The 21,580-nt window shown below is 38.4% G+C and overlaps 3 protein-coding genes across 5 annotated transcripts; all 3 read right to left on the bottom strand.

Moving 5' to 3' along the window:
* Positions 1–56: 56 nt before the first annotated feature.
* LOC141826633 (DNA N(6)-methyladenine demethylase ALKBH1A) lies at positions 57–9,509 on the bottom strand. Of its 2 annotated transcripts, XM_074713898.1 has the most exons (8): positions 9,301–9,509; positions 9,073–9,218; positions 2,913–3,125; positions 2,779–2,846; positions 1,556–1,694; positions 1,341–1,407; positions 1,143–1,264; positions 57–343 (listed from the first exon to the last, which is right to left on the bottom strand). In XM_074713898.1, the coding sequence occupies exons 1-8, from the start codon at positions 9,399–9,401 to the stop codon at positions 204–206; spliced, it is 996 nt and encodes a 331-aa protein (XP_074569999.1). In that variant the 5' UTR covers positions 9,402–9,509; the 3' UTR covers positions 57–203. The 2 variants fall into 2 exon arrangements, with proteins under 2 accessions (XP_074569999.1, XP_074569998.1); XM_074713897.1 differs by having other exon boundaries at positions 2,779–3,125.
* Positions 9,510–11,487: 1,978 nt separating this feature from the next.
* Positions 11,488–11,767, bottom strand: LOC141826635 (uncharacterized). The gene has a single exon (XM_074713899.1). It carries the CDS (start codon positions 11,765–11,767, stop codon positions 11,549–11,551), a length of 219 nt encoding a protein of 72 aa, XP_074570000.1. The 3' UTR covers positions 11,488–11,548.
* Positions 11,768–13,540: 1,773 nt separating this feature from the next.
* LOC141827950 (squamosa promoter-binding-like protein 16) lies at positions 13,541–15,312 on the bottom strand. Of its 2 annotated transcripts, XM_074715299.1 has the most exons (4): positions 15,082–15,312; positions 14,567–14,983; positions 14,318–14,451; positions 13,541–14,225 (listed from the first exon to the last, which is right to left on the bottom strand). In XM_074715299.1, the coding sequence occupies exons 2-4, from the start codon at positions 14,968–14,970 to the stop codon at positions 13,669–13,671; spliced, it is 1,095 nt and encodes a 364-aa protein (XP_074571400.1). In that variant the 5' UTR covers positions 14,971–14,983; positions 15,082–15,312; the 3' UTR covers positions 13,541–13,668. The 2 variants fall into 2 exon arrangements, with proteins under 2 accessions (XP_074571400.1, XP_074571399.1); XM_074715298.1 differs by having other exon boundaries at positions 14,567–15,312.
* Positions 15,313–21,580: the final 6,268 nt, after the last annotated feature.

The following is a 21,580-nucleotide window of genomic DNA, read 5'->3' as shown; positions in this document are numbered from 1 at the left end:
AAGGTTCAGGTTCTTGCTAGTAAATGGATCACAATCATAAAATGAACATCTCTCAAGTTAACTATTCCAAGTCAATCCATTTCAAACAATTATGCATCATTATCATTGCAATTCTACTTCGGCATTTAACATCATTCTAAGCCATTTGAGCTAAAAAGTGAATAATAAATTGATACAAGTATTGCAAAAATTGGAATTCCCAACTAGTTGACCTGTCTGATATTGATATTTATTCTTGAATTTTTTATGTAATCTGTGATGCAGCAGTCATCTTCGCCCGAAAATTGAGATAAGAGAACTGAAACCTCTGCATGTTTGTCATCAGTGAATATACGTGGAACTCCTGTTCAAATAGAAAGAAGAGATTCAGACTACAAAAATCTTTCCCATAATAGGAAAAGTACCCTATTACTTTCATTACTGTTTGTGCCAAACACCATTGCAAATTTCATAACAATTCAGAACTACAATAGCTCGAAAAATAAACTACAATTACTCTCTTTTCTTTGCACTTCACACTCGCAAACTTCAAAATCCTAGCTTCAATTAAAGGAGAAGTGAAGATACTCAAGAAGATACAATAGATCATGATGTCTTCTCCAACATCTCTCCTCTCAAACTCAGTCCACCATCTCTCAAAGTAAATGATCAAAAACTTAGTCACCTCCCAATTTTCCTATACTCAAAATAGGCAATGGAACCCTAATACTAATTCTGTATGCAGATAAGAGGGTTATGCATTTTTCCAATATCCCCTTTCTTCCTAATAATAGATGTCATAATGCTAATCAATCTCTTCTCTAAAATCTTCTCATCTCTCCATGTGATATTGAACTTCTAATATGTCTCGATGTTAACTCCTCATATGAAGAGGAAATAATAAAACTCAAGCTATCTTGACATCTTCATAATTTGTCAATTCATACTTGCAAACTTCAGATTCAATTAAAGGGAAGTGAAGATAATACTCTAAGAACACTTAAATTTGTCACTTTACACTTAAATTCAGGTACCAAAACCATTTGATGGCCCCACTAATTACATAATAGAGAAAAGGATAATAGCAAGCTAAGTGGAACCTTAGACACAATAAGCAGTAACAAAATAAACCAAAAAATAGAGAAAGCAAAGCTAAATCGAACCATGGAAACATTCTCTTGCTTTCCCAGCCATAAGTACAATGTCACCACTTCGAAGGAACATGGAAACAGGAATATCCTCTCTAGACGTTCCACCAAGAAGAAAAATAGCTTTGCACCCGAGGCTGCAAAAGTGATTAACGAAGTTCATGAACCAGTTGCAAGGAGCCCAGCACCCAGTGCCAATGAAAAAGAGCATACCTTATGCTCACAATAGGCTTGCTCCAATCAGCTTCCATGTCATCAAGATGGCCGCCCAGCATGTCGCCTGCAAGGAATATATCTGGGCTGCTAAGATCATAGGATTATAGATTAAATATAACTCAAAGCATTCAAAATAATTTAATCTTACCAGCTTGCAGAATCCATTTATGATTTAATTAGTAAACATAGATCTTAGATAGACAGTGACATACTTGGACCAAAGTAGTTCACTATTGCAGCTTCAGGTTGGAATTCTTCCCCAGAAGGCATAGCAGGTACAGCCATTCCCTTGGCAAGCTGACATAGCTTCTCAGGTATCTTATTGTGAGGGAGGGTGAAATCATAGTTGCGCTACATTACCAACAGATAATACTTAGATCTACTAGTAGTGTGACAACAATCAGAGGAATTGAATTTGAACATAGACATTATAGTAATGGAATAACAGGCAAACAGAATGACAATAAAAAAAACTTCATAAAATATCTGAACAAGGTTTAAAATATTGGTTTCAAAATCCATTTGGGTCCTTCATTGTATGGTTCTTTATTGACACCTGTGCGCCAAGAGACAGTACATTTGACACAAGTTAGCTGGGCTGGCACAGGGTCAACATCTCTGTTGTTCAATCTAAGGATTTTGTGTTTCCACCATTTCTGTCAATTCCTTGTGCTTACTGACCAACAGTTTGCACTGTGGAAGTTCCCTTGACGCTCATTTAGATTGCCAGCTTGATCTCCTTCTAACATGGATCCAATTGCATAACAAGCCGACACAATGTATTTCTGTTGTTTTGGTATTGGTTGACACATGGAACAATAAATATCATTCACGAATAAATAAATAACATGTATATGAACTAGAAGATTTCAGAGTCTTCTAAGTGTACTCAGATCATACCCTCAAAATGTGTGCATCAATGGTACATCAAGAGAACCTAGGTTTTCTCAGGAATGGTCACTGATAGCAAATTTTTGTCAGCTTTTGCATAAGAAAAAAAATGAAAGATGCAGGCAATTAGTCAATATTTGCCTTTTCAATATAACATGGATATGATTATTGAATGCTGCCCAATGAAGCCGTCTGACAAACTAAAACATTATTCTCAAGACTCCATAAATATTAACATGATGGCCTTAAGCAAGAAACATAATTAGTGTGAATTAAACTCACAAATCTTATGAAGTTATCATGATAACAAAATCCTATGAATATTTATCTCTCAATAAGCCTATCAACTCATGATATCTACTGATCCCATTCTGTACAAAAAAAAATTCATAGTCAAGTTTGCTTCTATGCCCTTACACTACCTGTAATTCTAAGTCAACTTGACTGATCTGAGACCTTCAACAGATCGAATCATTTTAACCTACTAAACAAGTTTTACTTAAATATACAGAATAATTCAACATAGGAATATGAGATTTTGTACCTTAGACCAGTTGAATTGTATGCCAAGCGTACCCCAACGAAGTTTTCTCAATAGTGTTGATGCAGAAACTGATTTGCATGAACCTTGAGCCTCTACGCATGTGTTGGCATTTGATTCTGAAAACATATAGTTACCTGAATGTATCTTGTCATTGCCCAAACTCAAAACTGCGCTCTCTGCTTCAACTAAAATCTTCTTGTTTTGAACAGCAGCAAATAAATCAGAAATTGGACCATATATTGCAGTAAGGCTTGTTCTATTAGGTGGCTGAGGAAAACTAACTAAACTTTGTCTAATCCAGTAACATTGTTCCTCGATAGTTAATGCACGTGGGATAAAATAAAAACCTAAATTGAACAAAAAATAAGTACCATCAGAATCATGGCATGAGAACTGAAATCAAGGTTCCATATAAAATGTCAATCAATAACATTTCTTAAAATGCATTAGTTAACAAAGATACTATTGATCGCTCAATCATATAAAGCTACCACATTAAACTTGGACATCAAAATATCTGTCTAAGCAATGGACAAGTTTAAGGAACAACTTCCCACTCAACAACTCTCTAAGAAAGTTATTCTCTGTCCTTTTTCTTAGGAAATCTACAATCGCACTCAACAACTCTCTAAAAAAGCTATTCTCTGTCATTTTTGTTAAGAAATCAACAATCCCACTCGATAACTTGCTTAGACTCTTGCTGGTGGTTTCCTTGCAGGTGGGGACTACGATAGGGTGACACTCCTGAAATGTTGTCCTATCGATTCCTCCTCATCATGGAACTCCTTAGAAAGGTCATTCTAAATTACAACCAAATTGATCTGATCACGATCATGGTTGACCATATCATCTCAAGCATGCAAAATCATGAAATATGTTCACAAAGTTATTATCCTTCTGAGGATTACAACACATAGTCAGTGCAGCCTCTTGATTCTACCTAAAATGAACTTCATAGAATCAAATAGTAGAATATGAAAGAAAAATATAATGAGGAAAACAAGTAGCAATGATATATTAAGAAATGAGGAATTGGAATTGGATTTGGATGCTTGGGATGGAGATAGTTACAGGATTCTTTTTGTTGAAATTGTAATATTTTTAAAAAGATTATTTTAATTATTTGATTAAAAAATACCATTGTGATTTCTTTAACAAAAGGGAGCATTTTGTGGAATTTAGGATACAAAGGACAATGGTCCCAACATCGCTAAGTGTTAGGATTTCGACAATCTAGATAGTTGTTGGAGAAACTCGTCGAAACAAACAAAGATTTAACGTGGTTTGGCCAAATTGATGCCTATGTCCACAATCACTTCTACTATATAAGTAGGATCACAATGTTTCTTCACCTCACAAGGTGGCTCTCAACACACACAGTCATTCACACACTTTCTATTTTACTTCGGTATAAAACCGGCTCACAAGTCTTTAAAAAGAACTTAAACTTCTTCACTCTACGTGTGGCTCTTGCTAATGTGTTTGCTATTGTTGTGTATTTTTGGTTCTTGTAAGAGATGCTTATTTATACTTCTTACAAGCAACTTTTCATACTTTCCAATAAAGGAAGAAACTCTTCTCCAGAGGATGTGACCTTTGCACTTCTCAATAAAGGACGTGTGTCTTCACAAGGGATGTGACTTTTACACTTCTCAATAAGGAGGATTCCCGACAAATCTCCCCCTTCTGACTTAATTTTGAGGATATTGTCACACCGGCTCCCAAGCGACAATCTTCGAGCATCTTTGTCGAAACGTTCTTGGTCATCATGTCGGACCAGTTTACTTCATTATGAACTTTCTCAATTGTAATTGCTTATCCTCAAGTATCTGTCGAATCCAATGATATCAACAATCAATGTGCTTTGTGCGGTAGTGGACACTTGCATTTTTGGCTAAGTGGATGACACTTTGATTATCACAATACAAGATATACTTATCCTATCGAAATCCCAATTCCAGTAGGAAGCTCTTCATCCACAACACTTCTTTACAAGCTTCAGTGGCAGATAAATATTTTGCTTTAGTAGTCGACAGTGCAACACATTTTTATAACTTTGACTGCCAAGAAATAGCTCCCCCTGCAAAGGTAATCAAATATCTAGAGATTGATTTTTTTTGCCACCAACATCTCCAACTAGATTAGCGTCTGTGTATCCATTCAACATAGGTTTTCCTTAACCAAAACATAAACACAATTTTGTTGACCCACGAAGATATCTTAGTATCCACTTCACTGCGACCCAATGCTCCCGTCTTGGATTTGACGAGAATCTGCTAACAACACCAACCGCATATGCAAGATCAGGTCTAGTACAAATCATTGCATACATAAGGCTTCCGACAATCGATTGATATGGAACATTCCTCAATTGCTCACGTTCCTCCTTTCTTGGCACTCAACTTGAAATGTCCACCAAGTGGTGTACTAACAGGCTTTGCCTCACATGTTGAATCTTTCAAGTACCTTTTCAAGGTATTTCTCTTGAGATAACCATATCACCTTCTTCGACCTATCTCGACTAATTTGCATGCTATGAATCTTCTTGGTTGGTCCAAAGTCTGTCATTGCCAAAGACTTGCTTAAAGCATTTTTCAACTTGGTTCTTTTCTACTATCAACATATCATCAACATATAGTAGGAGTATGAGGAAATCACCTTCGACATACCTCTTTATGAAAACATAGTGATCAACTTGAGTTTTTTTGAATCCATGTTCACCCATGAACGAATCAAATTTCTTATGCCACTATCAGGGTGCCTACTTTAAACCATAAAGACTTTTCTTCAATCTGCATACCATGTTTTCTTTGCTTGGAACTTTGAATCCTTCAGGTTGTTCCATGTAAATTTATTCTTCTAATTTTCCATGAAGAAAAACAGTTTTCACATCAAGTTGATCCACTTCTAAATCTAGACTAGCAGCAAGCCCAAGCACAACTCGGATCGACGAAAACTTTATGACAGGAGAAAATATCTCTTCAAAATCAACTCCTTTCTTCTGACCAAATCCTTTCACAACCAATCGAGCTTTAAACCTTGGTTGAGTTCTGTTTTCTTCAACTTTCAACTTATACACCCATTTGTTCTTCAAGGCTTTCCTACCCTTAGGAAGTCTTACCAACTCGTATGTGTGATTATCATGTAATGACTACATCTCCTCCTTCATTGCTTTGTTCCATTCTTCCTTCTACTCATCGATTATGGCTTCCTCATAACTTTGAGGCTCTCCTTCTTCTGCTAGAATTATATATTCATCAGGGTTGTGCATTACTGAGGGTCGTCTTTCCCTGGTTGATCGTCGTAACTGGGACTCGATAAGATCTTCTTAAGTGTTGGTCGACTAGGTCGACTCATCTCCTTAACTATGATCAACCCCCCCCCCCCTTGTTCGACAATCTCTTCTGTATTGTCATCTTCGTCAATATCCATACCTCCTTCGTGAGTACTGGATATCACGGGGATTGGAGCATCATCAGAGTTTTCGACAAATCTAGGTACTGGTGTCTCAGTTTTCTTTGTGCCTTCGATTGTCTGATCTTCGAAGAACACGACTTCCCAACTTCTGATCTTACTAACAGGGTCCCATAGTCGGTAGTTAAACTCATCTCTTGGCGATCCAAGATAGATACGTTACTTTGTCTTAGAATCAAGTTTGGCTCTTTCATCTTTGGGAATGTGGGCAAATGTTATACAACCAATCACTTTCAAATGATTGTAGGATATCTTCTTCTTTGACCAAATTTTCTCTGGGATAGCTTCATCCAAAGGAACAGATGGTGACAAATTAATTATTTCGACAGCTGTCATTAATGCTTCTCCCCAGAATAACTTCGACGGTTTTTCATGTGATAGCATGCAATGAATCCTTTCTTCAATTGTTCTATTCATCCTCTCGGCTACTCCATTCGATTGGGGTGTATGGTGGGGTCTTCTCATGCTCGGTACCATGAATCTTACAATAGAACTCAAAAGGACCTCGGCACTCTCCACCATTGTCGGCCGAAACACACTTCAGCCAATAGCCAGTTTCTCTTTCAACTCGAGCATGAAACTCCTTGAAAGTCTCCAAAACTTGGTCTTTAGTCTTCAACAGATACACCCAAACTTTTCTTGAATTTGGTCATCAATAAAACTGAGAAAATATAATGCACCTCCAAGAGACTTCTTAGTCATAGAACAAACATCTGTATGCACTAGATCCAGCACATGCTTCCTTCTATGTGAATAACCCGATCTAGAGAATGCAACTTTGTGTTGTTTTCCTGCAAGACAATCAATACATGGCTCAAGATTCTTAATAATAACATCAAGGAGGATTTGCCTTCGAGCGAGGATCTGCAATCCCTTCTCACTCATGTGCCCGAGCCGTTTATGCCACAGCATCAGATTTTCTTTGTTGACAACGACATTTGCTTCTCCCTTGGTCAATTATCCTTGCATAGTATACAAGGACCCTTCTTTCTTTCCTCGAGCCATTATCAAGCTTCCATGGGTTAGCTTCCAATTTTCACTGTCAAACTAGCTTGTCATTCCTGCATCATCAAGTTTCCCAACATATATGAGACTCAATCTTATGTTTGGAATATGTCGAACATCCTTCAAGCTAAGGATGCATCCTGTTTCAGCCATCATGTCGATATTGCCCATACTGACAATACTACTTACTCCTTGGTTCACCATTTTGACTTTACCAAAATCGCCACTTCGGTAGGATGAGAACACTTCTTTGTGTGGTGTGACATGGAACGAGGCTCCAGAATCAACAATCCATGAATATTCATTTTGTATAATGTTCAAGTATTGTTCACCACATATCAAGAATACTTCTTCAATCGTGGTGATCGTAGCAGCAGTCTCCTTGGCCTCTTCTCTCTTTGACACATTTTGGTCAACTTTGACCTTTCCAGACTTCTAGTCTCTTATGAAGTTTCTGCACTCCATTTTCTTATGACCTTTTTGTCGATTTCATTTCTCCCTCGATTGTCTACAACATTAGCATCGGACTGCCCATAAGTGTCTCTCTGCTTCCTCCTGCCTTCTTCACTTATCAAGTTGTCAATGATAAGGTCCATGGTGCACTTTCCTTAGGGGGTTGAAGTACTGAGAGATATCACCAATGTATCCCAACTCTCTGGTAGTGAGCTAACAAGCAACAGTGGTTGCATTTCATCATCTATCTTCACATCGGCTTTGGTCAGTTGATTGACAAGTCCCTTAAATGTATTTAGGTGCTCAATCATACTCTGACCATCTCAATATTCCAACTTCACTAGGTAGACTTTGTTTCGAGGGGTCTTCTTTTGAATCATTGATTCAAGCTTTGTCCATAATTCGTAAGCATTTGTGAAGTTCGACACATGCTCAAATAAACTTCTATCGATGTACTTACGAATTGTTCCTATAGCTTTTCGATTCAAGATCACCCATTGCACATCTGTCATATCTTTCTTCTCTTCTAGTTTCGACTCATAGAGAATTGGTTGTACAAATATTTATAGTACAAATGATCCTCCATCATCGACTTCCAATATGAATAGTTGTCGACTGTCAACTTAAACATGCCACTGTTTCCTTCCATCTTGAAGTACACGACTTTAACTCGTGCTCTGATACCACTATTAGAACTTTGACAATCTAGATAGTTGTTGTGGAAGCTCGTGGAAACATATAAAGATTTAACGTGGTTCAGCCAAATTGATGCCTACGTCCAAAATCACTTCTACTATATAAGTAGGATTACAATGTCTCTTCACCTCACAAGGTGGCTCTCAACACACACAGTCACACACTTTCTATTTTACTTCGGTATAAAACTGGCTCACAAGTTTATGTCTTTAAAGAGAACATAAATTTCTTCACTCTATTTGTGGCTCTCACTAATGTGTTTGCTGTTGTTGTGTATTTCTGGTTCTTGTAAGAGATGCTTATTTATACATCTTACAAGCAACTTTCCATACTTTCCAATAAAGGAAGAAACTCTTCTCCAGAGGATGTGAGGATGCGACCTTTACCCTTCTAAGTGTGTCTTCACAAGGGATGTGACTTTTACATTTCTCAATAAGGAGGATTCCCGACACTAAGTTACTCAAATCATAATAGTAGAACCCTCTTACTTCAATCTTTCACTGAGCTTTCTATTCCCTGCAACGTTACTGTTATTTACCAGATGACAATCATCAATTTCTTTAAAAAAATCCTTTTCACTCAATCCTTTATATAAATCCATTATTCCGACACGTTAGATTTTTAATATCTGCGAAAGTAACGAGTAAAAGAAACAGAACTTCGTACCTGGCCTGTCCCTGAAGCAAAAAACTGGAAGATCAAAGCCAGGGCAATCCAATCTGAATATTCCATCAACGGGATCAACGGATTCCAAGATGGCATGGAAATCGACGACGTCGAACAGATCAGTATGGTTAAGAACTGGCTTCTTCCTGCAATTAGAGAGTCACACTTTTGACGAGGGCAAGCGGAGAAAGAGAAAGGGTAGGATTAGGGTTTTAGCAGACGGCGGACCGGATCTTGGGAGGCAGGGATTTGTAGAGTTTGTAGCGCTTCTCTGCCAGCCGGAAGGCGGTCCTTTCTGGTTCCTCGTCGGTTGACTGGGCACCGTACATCTCTCCTCCAGTGATGTTCTTCCTCTGTCAACCGACGTCGCCGGAGCAGGGATGCTCAAGTGTACCGGCGAATCGATTGCTTGAATGCAAGCACCGATTGTTTTGCGGGCGGCCACAATGTTATACACAAGCAAGACAAAATTTTAACAAGCTTTTCGGAAAAATTTCAATATCACCCCTCAAGATTTATAAATACTAGATCGCATTGGGTTCACGGAAGTTCTGAGCTTGGAGTCCAAAACGTAATGAAAAATCTCAAAGTAATCAAAAAAGAAAAACAACAAGAAATAAATCCAAAACCTGTAAAATAATTTTTTTTATTTTCATGTTAAAAAAAATAAAAGATTGAGTTTTTAAAACCTGAGAAAATTGAAGAAGTAAATTATTTTATATTCCTGTAAAGTTGATTGCAAACATTATTTCCAATGGTACAATATTATGGATGATGCTCGAGTTCTTTTATAAAAAGTTAAATTCGTTTGTTTGATCGATTTTCCTTCATTAAGTAAAAAATTATAATTCTGAAGTATTTTACTTTTAAAAATTGAAATTTATCTATTTCTAACATGCTGCTCCGGATGTGCTATACAATCGATTTCTTTTCCTTCATGATCATAGTTCTGAAATGTTTTAAAAGTTTGAATTTCACTTAATATGGTTGATAAATCACCTTGAAAATCTGAACAATAACGTTATACACAGCCTAAAAAGGATATTTTCAATTAAAAAAAAGACAAAAATCAAGGGAGTATTTTTTTTTTTTTTTTTTGCAATTATCACATGTCTTTTTTTTAATTAAAATTGTGTTCCATCACATCGGTGGTCCGACTCTCTTACAGGGATGGATTCAAAATTAAAAGTACTGATCCAATTTGATTTTTTAACTCATTCATTTTAAATTTAAATTTAAATTTTGTTTGATACGAAATAGTAGACTTATTTATTTTTTTATATTAATATTTATATTATAAATATAAAATTATAATTATTTTAACATAGATTTGATATATTTATTTAATATCTAACGAACTTGACTATTATTAATATGTATTTTATATAAAATCATAATTATTTTAATATATATATATTTATTTTATTTTTGTATATAATATTACACTTATATTATATAATATTTACGTTACTAAATTTATAACAATTATAATTTTATAATTACTATAAAATAGATTTTTTTATTTATATAATTAGTTGATCATTCTGAATTTAATACGTATAACTTGTTTACTACTTTAATATACAATCATAAATTTGTCAGAGTTGACAAAGGTCAATATGTACAAATTTTCTTTTTTTTTTTTTTGTCAAAAGTTTTAATTTTTCGATTTATCTATTTACATATAAATCATAGACTTGTCAGATCATAGGTTAATTTATTTCTTTATCGTAGTTGATACATTTCATCTTTTTAGAAAAGAAAAAAAGTTGGCAAAGGTCACTGTGCAGGTCACTGCACAGACTACAGCGGACTGACCCATGCCCTCTTAATTAACCGTCGTCGCGTTCTGTTCCCACAAAAGAACACAGGTCTTGAGCGCAGGTCTCCTGGCTGAGTCCATTCTCTGTGTTATATAACACCATCTGCGATTGAAGTTTCTCATGCATAACTCACTCCCTTCTTTTCAATGAATGCAGTTCATGAAACAAAGGAAATATCTTCCTATCTCGTCTTTCCATTTGAACTACGTTAAGTTTTTATATATCTTATTCCTTCCTGTGCTTGGACAAGTTGACAACTGAACGCTAAGCTAGCTCACATACAACTAGGTACACGATGAGATTTGAATATATGTTAGTTTAATGAGATTGTGTAAAGTGGTTTGATTTATTTTTAGCCTTAACTTTATAATTAAGATGCTCAAGCTAGATTCCCTCTTTTACTTCACAAATTTCTGTCACGTATCAGTAGCCATACTGAAGAATTAGGATTTTAAAGTGAATTGAAACTCAATCTCCAAACTGTTGAGATTCCGTACGTACATACCCATCAGTTGCCTGCATGATTGTGAGAGAGCTGGATTATTCATTCACGCGCATGATACATCCAACAAATACTGAACAAAATCCACAATTTACAACTGAAAATAGAATAAAGAAGAGAGCAGACTTGGAAATAACACAATTGGTTACGATTAAGCAGTGGTCTGGACATGGACTCCGATGGCAATGACAAGGATGGTCATGAGGACAAAGAAGATGACTGCATGCACCAGAATGGAGATGCCACTGGTGTACATGTTCCCGAACTCCACCACCCTAGTCCTCGACGGCAGCTGAAACAGCAGCCCCGGCGACAGCAGGATGAACAGAATCACCGCGGCGATCACCGGACCCCAATCCACCATAGGCATCGATCAACAAGCTAGCTAGCTAATTGAGTTACCTGATTCTTCTGCTTCCAATTTTATTATGAAAGGTTGGTGCTGTACTTAAGCAATAAGAAATTAAAGCAGTCATGATTGGAGAAGCCAAAGGCAAGGGGAGGAATTGCTTTATAATTCATGGAATGCAAAGCTTTACGCTAATTCATTTGGTGATCGATCGGTCACTTTAGTTGGGATTCTTTTGTTAAGCTGTAGGAAATTAATGGGAAGAAAGTTTGGATGTGGCTCGTTAATTATATATCAGCAAAGTGTAAATGTGAAATTATTGAAGGGCTTTAATAATAGAGTACTGAAGGAAGAAGCTGGCTGGGACATTGTTCATACTTTATGTGGTGGAGATAGTTCGGTTCCACGTGGCACTGTAAGGTCAAAATTCAAACTAACCTGTATGTTAGAAGTCAGATAGAGTCAGATCTAGTCAAGTTAGAAATCAAGTCAAAGACAAACCGAACTTCATTTCAATTGAACCGCTGACGAGTTTAGTGAGCCACTAGAGGAGGTCTCGACCCAAAAACTTTTGAGTCGCATTCAAGTTAAGTTAGACTCATTAGGATCTGATGCGACAGCAACAATACTTATCCATAACCCTCCTCTTGTCTCCAAGAGTCTTACTACTTGACATCCAATTCTCAATTCTAGATCTCCTATTATACAGCGCCTGACTCTTGATTTCGGATCTCCTATTACACTTCTAACTAGAAAAAACATACATAAATTGTTACAATTTATGATAATTGTCGGACTATCTACGATAATTAATCTTATCATTTATAGCTACGTGAATCCAAAAGCAACAGTTTTTGTTCCTAGGACATAGTTGAGTTGATTACAGAGTTACTGAAGTGGACAAATGTCGAATCTCGACGAAGCTGAGACAATGCCTTCCTCCATCGTGGTCAACTATAGCTTCTCAATTTATTTCCTCATAGATAGTTGTGAGACCGATCGTGTGAGACCGCTGAGGTGGCAGATTCTATGAAAAAGTGAATCCAAAAGGTAATAAAACCATCAAATTTTGTTTTTAATTTTTTATCCATTTAATTGTGAACGGTCGAAATTAAATGGAGCAGCTACATGCATCACATCTGACCGTTGGAAGCATGAACCTTCACACGCATTCATCTATTATTCTAGATCTTCAATCGAAAAGATAGATTAATTAGACGGATAATTAAATTTCTTAAAAGACAATAACATCTAGTTCTCTATAATTCGAATTTTCTTTTCTCTTTTATTTCATCTGATCTACTGTCATACAATATTTTTAAACCACAATTCATGAAATAAAGCAAAAAAGTTAGATTTCAATGAACATTAAATTTGAATTAAACTTTGTTTATGACTTAATTTAAGATATAATAAATTTAAAAAATAAATCCTTTTGATATAAAGAAATCAATTAATGGCATATTTAATAAATATAGATGACAATGACATGCTATGATAAAATAAAAGAACTAACCAACTGAAATTTTACTTTATAATGAGCACGATCATTCTTTTAAAGAAAATTCTTAAATACAATTTTAAAATTCTTAACAGAAATTTTGAATTTTAGTTTATTTTTAAACAAATTAATGGATTGTATGTGGAAAAAAAAATCACCAGCAAAACGATTAATATATTGTCGATATATTTATAAAAATTCTTTTTTATTATTAATTATATTCATCCATATATACCCTCAGATCTGTAATTCAGAGCATTTACTAAGGTCATATTCATACAAAAAATGTCGCAGAGGCTCTCCAACAAGAAGGAAAAGAGATTGGAATCGATCGCGAACATTAACCAAAACTCGATCGACGAGAGCGATAGAAAAGCTGGAAAGGTGATCAAACTGTGTTAGAACTTGGATTATACTAATTTTACTGCCAGGAAAAGGGAAGAGCTCGTGAAGCCTCCTCTGATGGCTCTCCTCCTCCCATCACATTCAACACATTCTGACAGTGAAGCCCTGCCCCAGCCTCACAGACAAACACATTGCCTACTTGCTCATCCTCAACCCCTGGACAAGAAAACCCAGTCGCTGCTGAAACAAAGCTTGAAGCTCGAGCAGCATCGGAGAAGGGAAGGCCTGCAACCAGAGACTGGTGAACAGGAAACCTACGGGCAGGCAGCACTTGGCCCACGCCGACGCTCGCATCCTGAGCCGATGACAGAAGAGAGAGAGCACAATCGGAGTTGAACACTTGCGCCGGCGATCCCTCAGCGAGAATTCTATTGCTGCTGCTGCCTTTTGCAGAGGAGACCGTCTCGAGAAAGGGTTGCAATGTGGTCTGTGCCCTGCCGAAGGGAGAACTGTCGTCTTGCAGAAAAGGAAACTGCTTGATGTTTCTGCGTGGTGCGTCTTCAGGTTGGATGGACCAACTGTGGCCTTGTGTTGGAGTGGGAGTCAGATAGGGATACATCAAGAACCTGCTTCCTGAGCATTACACAAACTTACAGATGGCTTCAGAACTAACAGGAATCAAAGTTCATTTGCTACGATCGAGAAGGAAAATCTAAAAGTCTTACCGTGGTTGTTTGCAAATGCGCCGCCAGCAGGATTGATGGATTCTGGTTGAGGCTTCCTTCGGCGTCGATTGTGCCCATCCAGTCGTTTTCGACAGCTCCGTTTAACCTCATCGAACTCCACCAGTTGGTGAAACCTTCGGTTATCAGTGAACAAACATCGTTCACATGTCAACCAGCAACGAGAAATAATTACATTTAATTATTATGGACATGTTTTTGCAGACTACCCTGTTCCATCCCCTTGATTACCTGCTGCACTGTTGGCAGAAGCGCTGCTCCTGTCCGCCCACCATCACGACCGGAGTCTTGGAATGGACTTCGCACACCTTGTGCCGTCGATGATACTCCCGAGAGTTGCTCAGGTCGGATTTGCACCCGTCGACCAAGCAAGAGGCGGCGAGGCCGCCATTGCCGCCCGCCCGGGTTCTCCTAGACGGAACTGCCGTCACTGCCGCCGGCGGTCGGGTGCTCCAACTCTCCTGCTGCCGAAAGTCACCAAACCCACCCAGTTTCAGATCGACGGAGCAATCCATGAGCCCGCCGCTCTGGCTCCCGAGAACGAAGCTCGGGCCCACTAAAGAGCCCACGTTGAGCTCCGCGCTCTGCTCCAGATCGGCGAGGTCCCAAGCCGGCATCTTGGAGCTCCACTCCATCGGAAGCCGCCTCCTCGAGAGTTATTTTTCGAAACAGAAGGAAGCCCAACACCAATCAAGAATCAACTGCCATGAAAAGATATCGAGAGAGCAAATCTAAGTAATAAAAACCTGCACTGAACGCAACAGACAGATCCAGCTAATAACAATCTCCACTTGGCGAGATGGCCGAGCTGTAGGGGATCGAGAGAGAGACAGTGCAAGGTTTATGAGCGAGACCAGTGACCCAGTGACAGATCCACTAATCTGGGGCTCGCGCTTTCCTCCCCTCTCACCACCATTCAATAACTCTGACAAGCCTTCAATTATTATGCAAGCATTGAATAAGGGTGGTAAAAGAGAGGAGGGAGGGCGGAGTGGGTGCTCATCCCCTGACCAAGTTAGCACGAAGACAGCGGTTCTCTATAAGTAGACATGACGCGTATGGAGACAGAGAGAGAGAAGGAGGCATAAAGGCTTGAGGTAGAAGAATTATTTAGCAGTAGAAACACTGTAAGTTGGCAAATTTACAGAGAGAAAGAGAGGGAGACAGCGGCGTGACTCCATTAACTAAAAGTGACAGGGTGTGATTGCCACCCCTGTCCACTCTGCGAGCTCGGTTGGGAGAAATGAAGGTGTGGGGAAGGAGGTAGGTCTGAAGGCAGGGATCATGTCGCCATGCTACCATTCATGATAACATGTCTCTCTTCTCACCCTCTCCTCTGCCGCTCTGGCCTGCCTTTGCCAGTTGCCTGGCTTCAGTACGCAACTAACATCCCCACTGTTCGTCGCAGAATCTCTGCTCCATAACTTTCACCGTGCCTGAGCTCCTCAGGTCAGGTGCACTGCGCGTGAGGAATCTATGACAATTATTATTTAACTGCCCTAATGATTTGATTGAGGCGACACGGATGGGTCACGATTCACTTGCATGATCCCCTGAGATCATAAAAGAAGATCACGCTAGTGAGCACCAACTGCACGCCAGGAAATCTAATCGATGAAAAAAAACACTCACGTCAGTTTAATAAACTAAGCCCGGTTAGTTTTGTCGCGGCGCGCAGATATTTTAAGTGGGGACGTGGCGGTGCCCCAGCCAAAGAAGAGACGAGGTGGCTGATTTGAAATTAGTCGAATTCGGATTCAATTTGAATTTGAATTTGCGATTTGAATTTGCAATTTGAATTATATATTTTTAAAAAAGCAGCGTTATTTGGTTAAAAACATTTGATTTATCTTTCTATAAAGTTGCCGATAAATTCAAATTAGCCTTAATATAAATAAAACAAATTGCTCTTAGTGCTCATGTCACTTTGGCAAAGGATCAGAAAGATGAATAACTTAAAGCCTCGTTCACTAGGCTTTTTTGATTTGCTTTAAGGCAAAAAGCCTACTATTTGGGGAGACAAACTTTAATTAGTGACTTAGTTTAATGAACAAACTCCTGATAACCAATCCCCGAGAAATGATTAGATCTTTGCTTACAAATATAAAATCGTGGAGGAACTAGAGAAAAAAATATTCATGACACTTTTGTTTTCTTCCTTTGAGCTTAATTAAAGCGATCGAGTGCCACATTGAATGGTGGAGACAAGCTTTTTCATTTTATGTGAGTGATAGGGAAGGGTTCATGTGGCGGATATTTGATTCCGTCGATATAGAATCTATAGGATCAAAATGACATTGGAATAGATCGGCTAAACTTGAGAAAGCTCGAAACTAATCAGAATAATTTTGTCGATTTCAGCAAAATTAGATCGAGTCATGAAAGATTTGGTCCAACAGATTAATAAAGTTGGGTTTGAGTATGACAGAGCAAAGGATGTATCAAACAAACAAACTTGTTAGTTATCTTGACAGATCAAATAGCAATTCATTTGGTAAAAATCTATAGAGGATGATTCGATAAAAATTCAATCGATCTCAGACCCAGATCGGATCATCAATAATGCTCAAGATTACTACTGATCGCAGAGCTGAAACAGGGTGGCTGCAAATTCTTTCACTTTTAAATTTTCAGAACTTTCGCACAAGGTTAGTGGAAGAGAATGTCGATGTTGTCTTTATTAATCAACCGGAAGCAGCGCTCTGGAAAAGAAAAGAAGAAGAAAAAAAAAGCAAAGTGAAAGGAAAAAATTGGAGCAGCGCTCTCTGCCCAAGAATGTCATTGCATGAATTTGATGTTGGATTGCTTCAGTAAAGTAGTTTAATTTGCATAGTTGTTTGTTCTTTAAGGAGAATAAAAGGTGAGATCTGCATCTGTTGGATGGTGATATTGTGGGCCAAACACCACTGAGACAAAATCATGGGAGGAGTGAAAAATGTAATCTATAAGTGAATCAAAGCTGATCTATGGATTGCGTGGTGGTGTCCAAAGTGGAGCCACGTACATTATGCATCTTGGACTGGAGTTGCCTGAAACTTCAGTCTTAAGAAATGGATAATCCAAAGTTTAAAGACAAACAAGGTTACAGTGGAGGCATGAAACTAAATCGTCTAGTCGATCTGATGAGATGGTCCAAAACACACTTACCAACTGTATCGTAACTCTTAGCATGATCAGGTAGAATAGAGCAAGAGAGTGACACTCGTCGTTTCATATTTGTTCCATGAACAAGAAAAGACCTCAGAGTTCTTCCTCACAATGCTACTTTGTGCTTTTATATACTAACTCTTCTTCCTACGTTTTGTGATGTCTCCTCAAGTATCAAACTGATCAGGACGTTTTGGGGAACGTTGATGTTTAGCAAACAATATAATCATCATGCTTCAAAATAGTATAAAGGGTTGTGTGAATGTCTCTTTCGTAGCCACTAGATCTAAGTAGAATTGACTCAACAACCGCTGATTGATCATTAGTCAAAATTAATCGCTCCCAAATCTGCTTAGATCCAATGCCTATGAAAAAGACCTCCACACATACTTGTGAAGATTATATGTGATTCTTCATCCTCACTGATGTGGTGGAACCCTTACTACCTCCACACGACTCATAGGATCAATAATCATGTTGATCTGTAGTTAAAGTCAAGGTAAGTCAAATATAATCAAACGACAATCAAACCTAACCGAGATGAGATGCAAGTTTGATCGAACCGGTATCCTCATTATCTTGGCCTCAGATCTCAGCATCATCTCTATCTTGACCTTGTATCTCGGCATTATCTCTATCTCAACTTCAGATCTCGATGTCGTCTCTGTCTCGGCCTCAAATCTTGACACCACAATAGTTTTGGTTTTAGATCTCGACATCCTCTCTGTCTCGATTTCATATCTCAACATCATTTCTATCTCAACCTCAGATCTCGGCATCATCTCTATCTCAGTCTTAGTCATCGATATCTCCACTGTCTTGGCATCAAATCTCAGCGTTATCTCTGTCTCAATTTCATCTATCGACATCTCCACTATCTTGGCCTCAGATCTCAACATCACCATTGTCTTGACCTTATATCTTAGCACCACTATTATCTTGGACTCATATCTCGGCACCATTTGAGTCTCAATCTCAGCCATTGGTATCCCCACTGTCTTGGCCACAGTCATCTGTCTCGACCTCGGTCATCTACAACCTACCTTGGCATCATTTGCTTGTGGAAGATCTTGAGTTTCAGCCGTCAATATCCTCACTATCTCGGTCTCAGTCGTCGACATTGCCTACCCTCAGGACCATTCAACATTGGCCTCATTTTCTCTTCTCTTCTTGGACTGGACCTACACTCTACAGAACCTACTAAGTACACGTGTGCACAATGATTGCGAATATTTCGAAACACATGACATTGTATGAATGGTGGAATAGTCAAGAGGTCGTCAAATCCGGTCCCCTGGATACCGCCCATCAGACACATGTCGTTCGTCTAATGGCTGGCCACCAACGGCTGTTAGATCTGATCCCCTATTAGCTCACATGAAGATGATGAAGAGGAAGACATCTAACGTGGAGATTCTCTTTTGACAATTATATAAATCATAAAGAAGGTATGTGTAAGAGATCTGAATTCTATACTCACATATACTCTCTTTTTTGGCTCCATCAAACTTTGACTTGCTTTTTTTTTCTTACTTTACTTTGCATAGCTTAAGCAACCCTAACTTGAGCATCAAAGTGGCTTGTCAGGGCTTTCAACGCCAGTCTAACACTCTGTTGAAGTGTATTTTATTTCCTCCACATCCTCTTCACCGACGATCTCTAGAGAGAGCGCATGTCAGAATGTTCGTTAACTGATGGCTTAATCAGCTATGATATTTAGCGAGAATAAATTAGTACTGATTATGAAAAAATTGAGCCAAGATGCTGCGATGGTTAACACTGAAAAGATTACCGACAACTGTGACTCCATGGAAGAAAGAAGTCACACTGAAGTAATAGTCATGATACAGAAAAATCTCAATAAAATGGTCTTCAAGGTGGTATAAGAAGCACTGCGACAACACACCCTTCTGCAACCACCCCTAGGAGGAAATCCTCCTCCCTTAGTAGATGCACCTCCTCTTCCGGGTAAGATGTCACCCGCCTTTTATGGGGGTTTTGATGAGGGTATGTTTGTTGTTTGTTAAATTTTATTTTTATTTATTTATTTTTTTGTCACTCACACCCTTCAAAATTAAAATTTATAATTAACCAAACTCCTAATTATCACTTAGGTAATATAGCAGAGGTCCGGGTCATCTCTCATGGAATCAATGATGGAAGTTTATCCTAGACACATGGTGCGGAATTTTTATTTGTTGATCGTATTCATCCACAAAAAATTCATTTATTCACAATTAAATTCTACATTCCTAATCACAACTTAAAACCTATTACACATTCATAATCACGAATTTAACATACAACATGGATTTCACATCATGCAACATACAACAATGATAACATATAACATTCAACACTAATACACACAACATACAATACAAAATAACTTATTCATAAACATTAATCAAAATCACAAAATCCATTTACACTTGAATCATGACAACAATACATCATGTAACCGGCTACAATTCCATAAAACATATCATCCACAACCTAATTAACACAATCCTATTCAATCACCATATGAAAAGCTATCAAATTCAACATAACCGAATCAACAACTCAAGTTCACAACAACAATACATTCAAATTCCAACTCAAGTTCAACATTCCAATTCATTAACAACTCAAGTTTAACATTCCAATTTATTAACAACATACAACCGAATCATTAACAATCTAGTTATCACAACCAACAAACAACCAAATCAAACAAATTGGGGATTTGATGCTGTAATCAGACAGAACAGAACATGTAAGAACAGATAAAGAACAGAGCTAAGAATAGAGAAAAGAAATTTAGCTTAAGGTTTAGGGTTTTTCCTTCCCCAATCGACACAGAACAGAAACCCGCAGAACTCTTGGTTGATTCACACTGACGGGGAGCGGTCGAACTTCGCCGGAGATGGCCAATCGTTGGAGAGCTCAAGTTGGGGAAAACCACGGATTCGATCGCTGCTCAGCCCTCCCCCTGCTACAAACCACAGACAAGATTAGGAAATCAAACAAAGTCTTACCTCGTGTTCTCGATGGAGGATGCGATCAGAATTTGGCCTGGCATGCCGTGCCGGACTCCGGTGGATGCGGATGGACAGAGAGCTCCGTCGGAACAAATCGCTCATGACGGCGCATCTCTGCAGTGCAGATAGTCATCGGCCGCCAATTGCTGAAGCTGAACCACTTCAACGGTGACAGATCTGCGACCGTCAAGGATGAAGAAGTCGCTCGTCGGAGCAAACCACTCACAGCAAGGTCTCATGTGGTGGCGTCGACGTTCGTCGTCCGTAAAGGTTGTCGGTGCCGATCGTGCTAATCGGGAAGAGGAGTGAAGAAGCAGTGTGTGATGGAATGGATGGGAGCTCGCGGTGGAAATCGCGATTTGGAGAAGAAAAGAGAAGCTACAGTGTCGACAATTTTTGGAGAAGAAATTTAGATGAGCCCCCTTTTCGCGATGAACCAACTTCGCGTTATAAACACGCGCTGAACCAGCTGACTTGAACCAGCATTGAACCGGCTTGAACCTAAGCTGTACCCAAGCTGGATTGAACCCATTTTAAACCTGGTTAAACCAGATTTGAATCTGATTCGAGCTAGACTTGAACCATGATTAATTTTTCTCCAAATTGGGCATGTTTGTGGGCTTTTTGACTTGATTTCCTTAGCTCAATTTTAATTCTTTATAATTGGGTTTCATCCTAATTTTCTGCAAAATCAAATAAAATCAATTAATATCCGTAAATTATCATAAATTAATAAGAAATAGAATGAAGACCTAAAATTCATCCAAAATACAGACATAAGCTCAAAACCTTAGCCAAGATAAAGTCCAAGATACAGACATAAGCTCAAAATTCATCCAAGATAAAGTCAAGAGTAGGCAGGATGCTTCCTTGTGACCGTAAAGAAAAAGCTCTAGCCCCTACAAAACAAGAGCTGAAGAAACACATTTCTTTAGAGAAATCCTCGAACAGGAATTGCCTTGTCATTTTCGACAACCTTAGCTGGGCGAATACATAAGATAGTCAGACCCGAAAGATCATCTGTGTTGCTTCAAAAATGCCTCTCTATTGCACCAATATATAAATGGTGTTAAGT

This window comes from Curcuma longa, chromosome 4, assembly GCF_044706935.1.
Source record: "Curcuma longa cultivar G26 ecotype Majalengka, Jawa Barat chromosome 4, ITB_CL_G26_1.1, whole genome shotgun sequence".
Classification (NCBI taxonomy): Eukaryota; Viridiplantae; Streptophyta; class Magnoliopsida; order Zingiberales; family Zingiberaceae; genus Curcuma; species Curcuma longa.
Note: the sequence above shows the minus strand (reverse complement) of the source record. Positions and strands in the feature narration are given on the sequence as shown.

What these genes read in the sequence shown, in the direction of transcription:
- LOC141826633 (XM_074713897.1), bottom strand. Translation starts at nt 9,401, where the DNA reads ATGTACGGTGCCCAGTCAACCGACGAGGAACCAGAAAGGACCGCCTTC. An exon ending in AGTGAACTACTTTGGTCCAA is followed by an intron (nt 1,408 to 1,555) that starts GTATGTCACTGT and finishes TATTCCTTGCAG; the next exon opens with GCGACATGCTGGGCGGCCAT. An exon ending in AGCAAGAGAATGTTTCCATG is followed by an intron (nt 344 to 1,142) that starts GTTCGATTTAGC and finishes CTATTTGAACAG; the next exon opens with GAGTTCCACGTATATTCACT.
- LOC141827950 (XM_074715298.1), bottom strand. Translation starts at nt 14,970, where the DNA reads ATGGAGTGGAGCTCCAAGATGCCGGCTTGGGACCTCGCCGATCTGGAG. An exon ending in TTCTGCCAACAGTGCAGCAG is followed by an intron (nt 14,452 to 14,566) that starts GTAATCAAGGGG and finishes TGATAACCGAAG; the next exon opens with GTTTCACCAACTGGTGGAGT. An exon ending in CGCATTTGCAAACAACCACG is followed by an intron (nt 14,226 to 14,317) that starts GTAAGACTTTTA and finishes TGTAATGCTCAG; the next exon opens with GAAGCAGGTTCTTGATGTAT.
- LOC141826635 (XM_074713899.1), bottom strand. Translation starts at nt 11,767, where the DNA reads ATGCCTATGGTGGATTGGGGTCCGGTGATCGCCGCGGTGATTCTGTTC.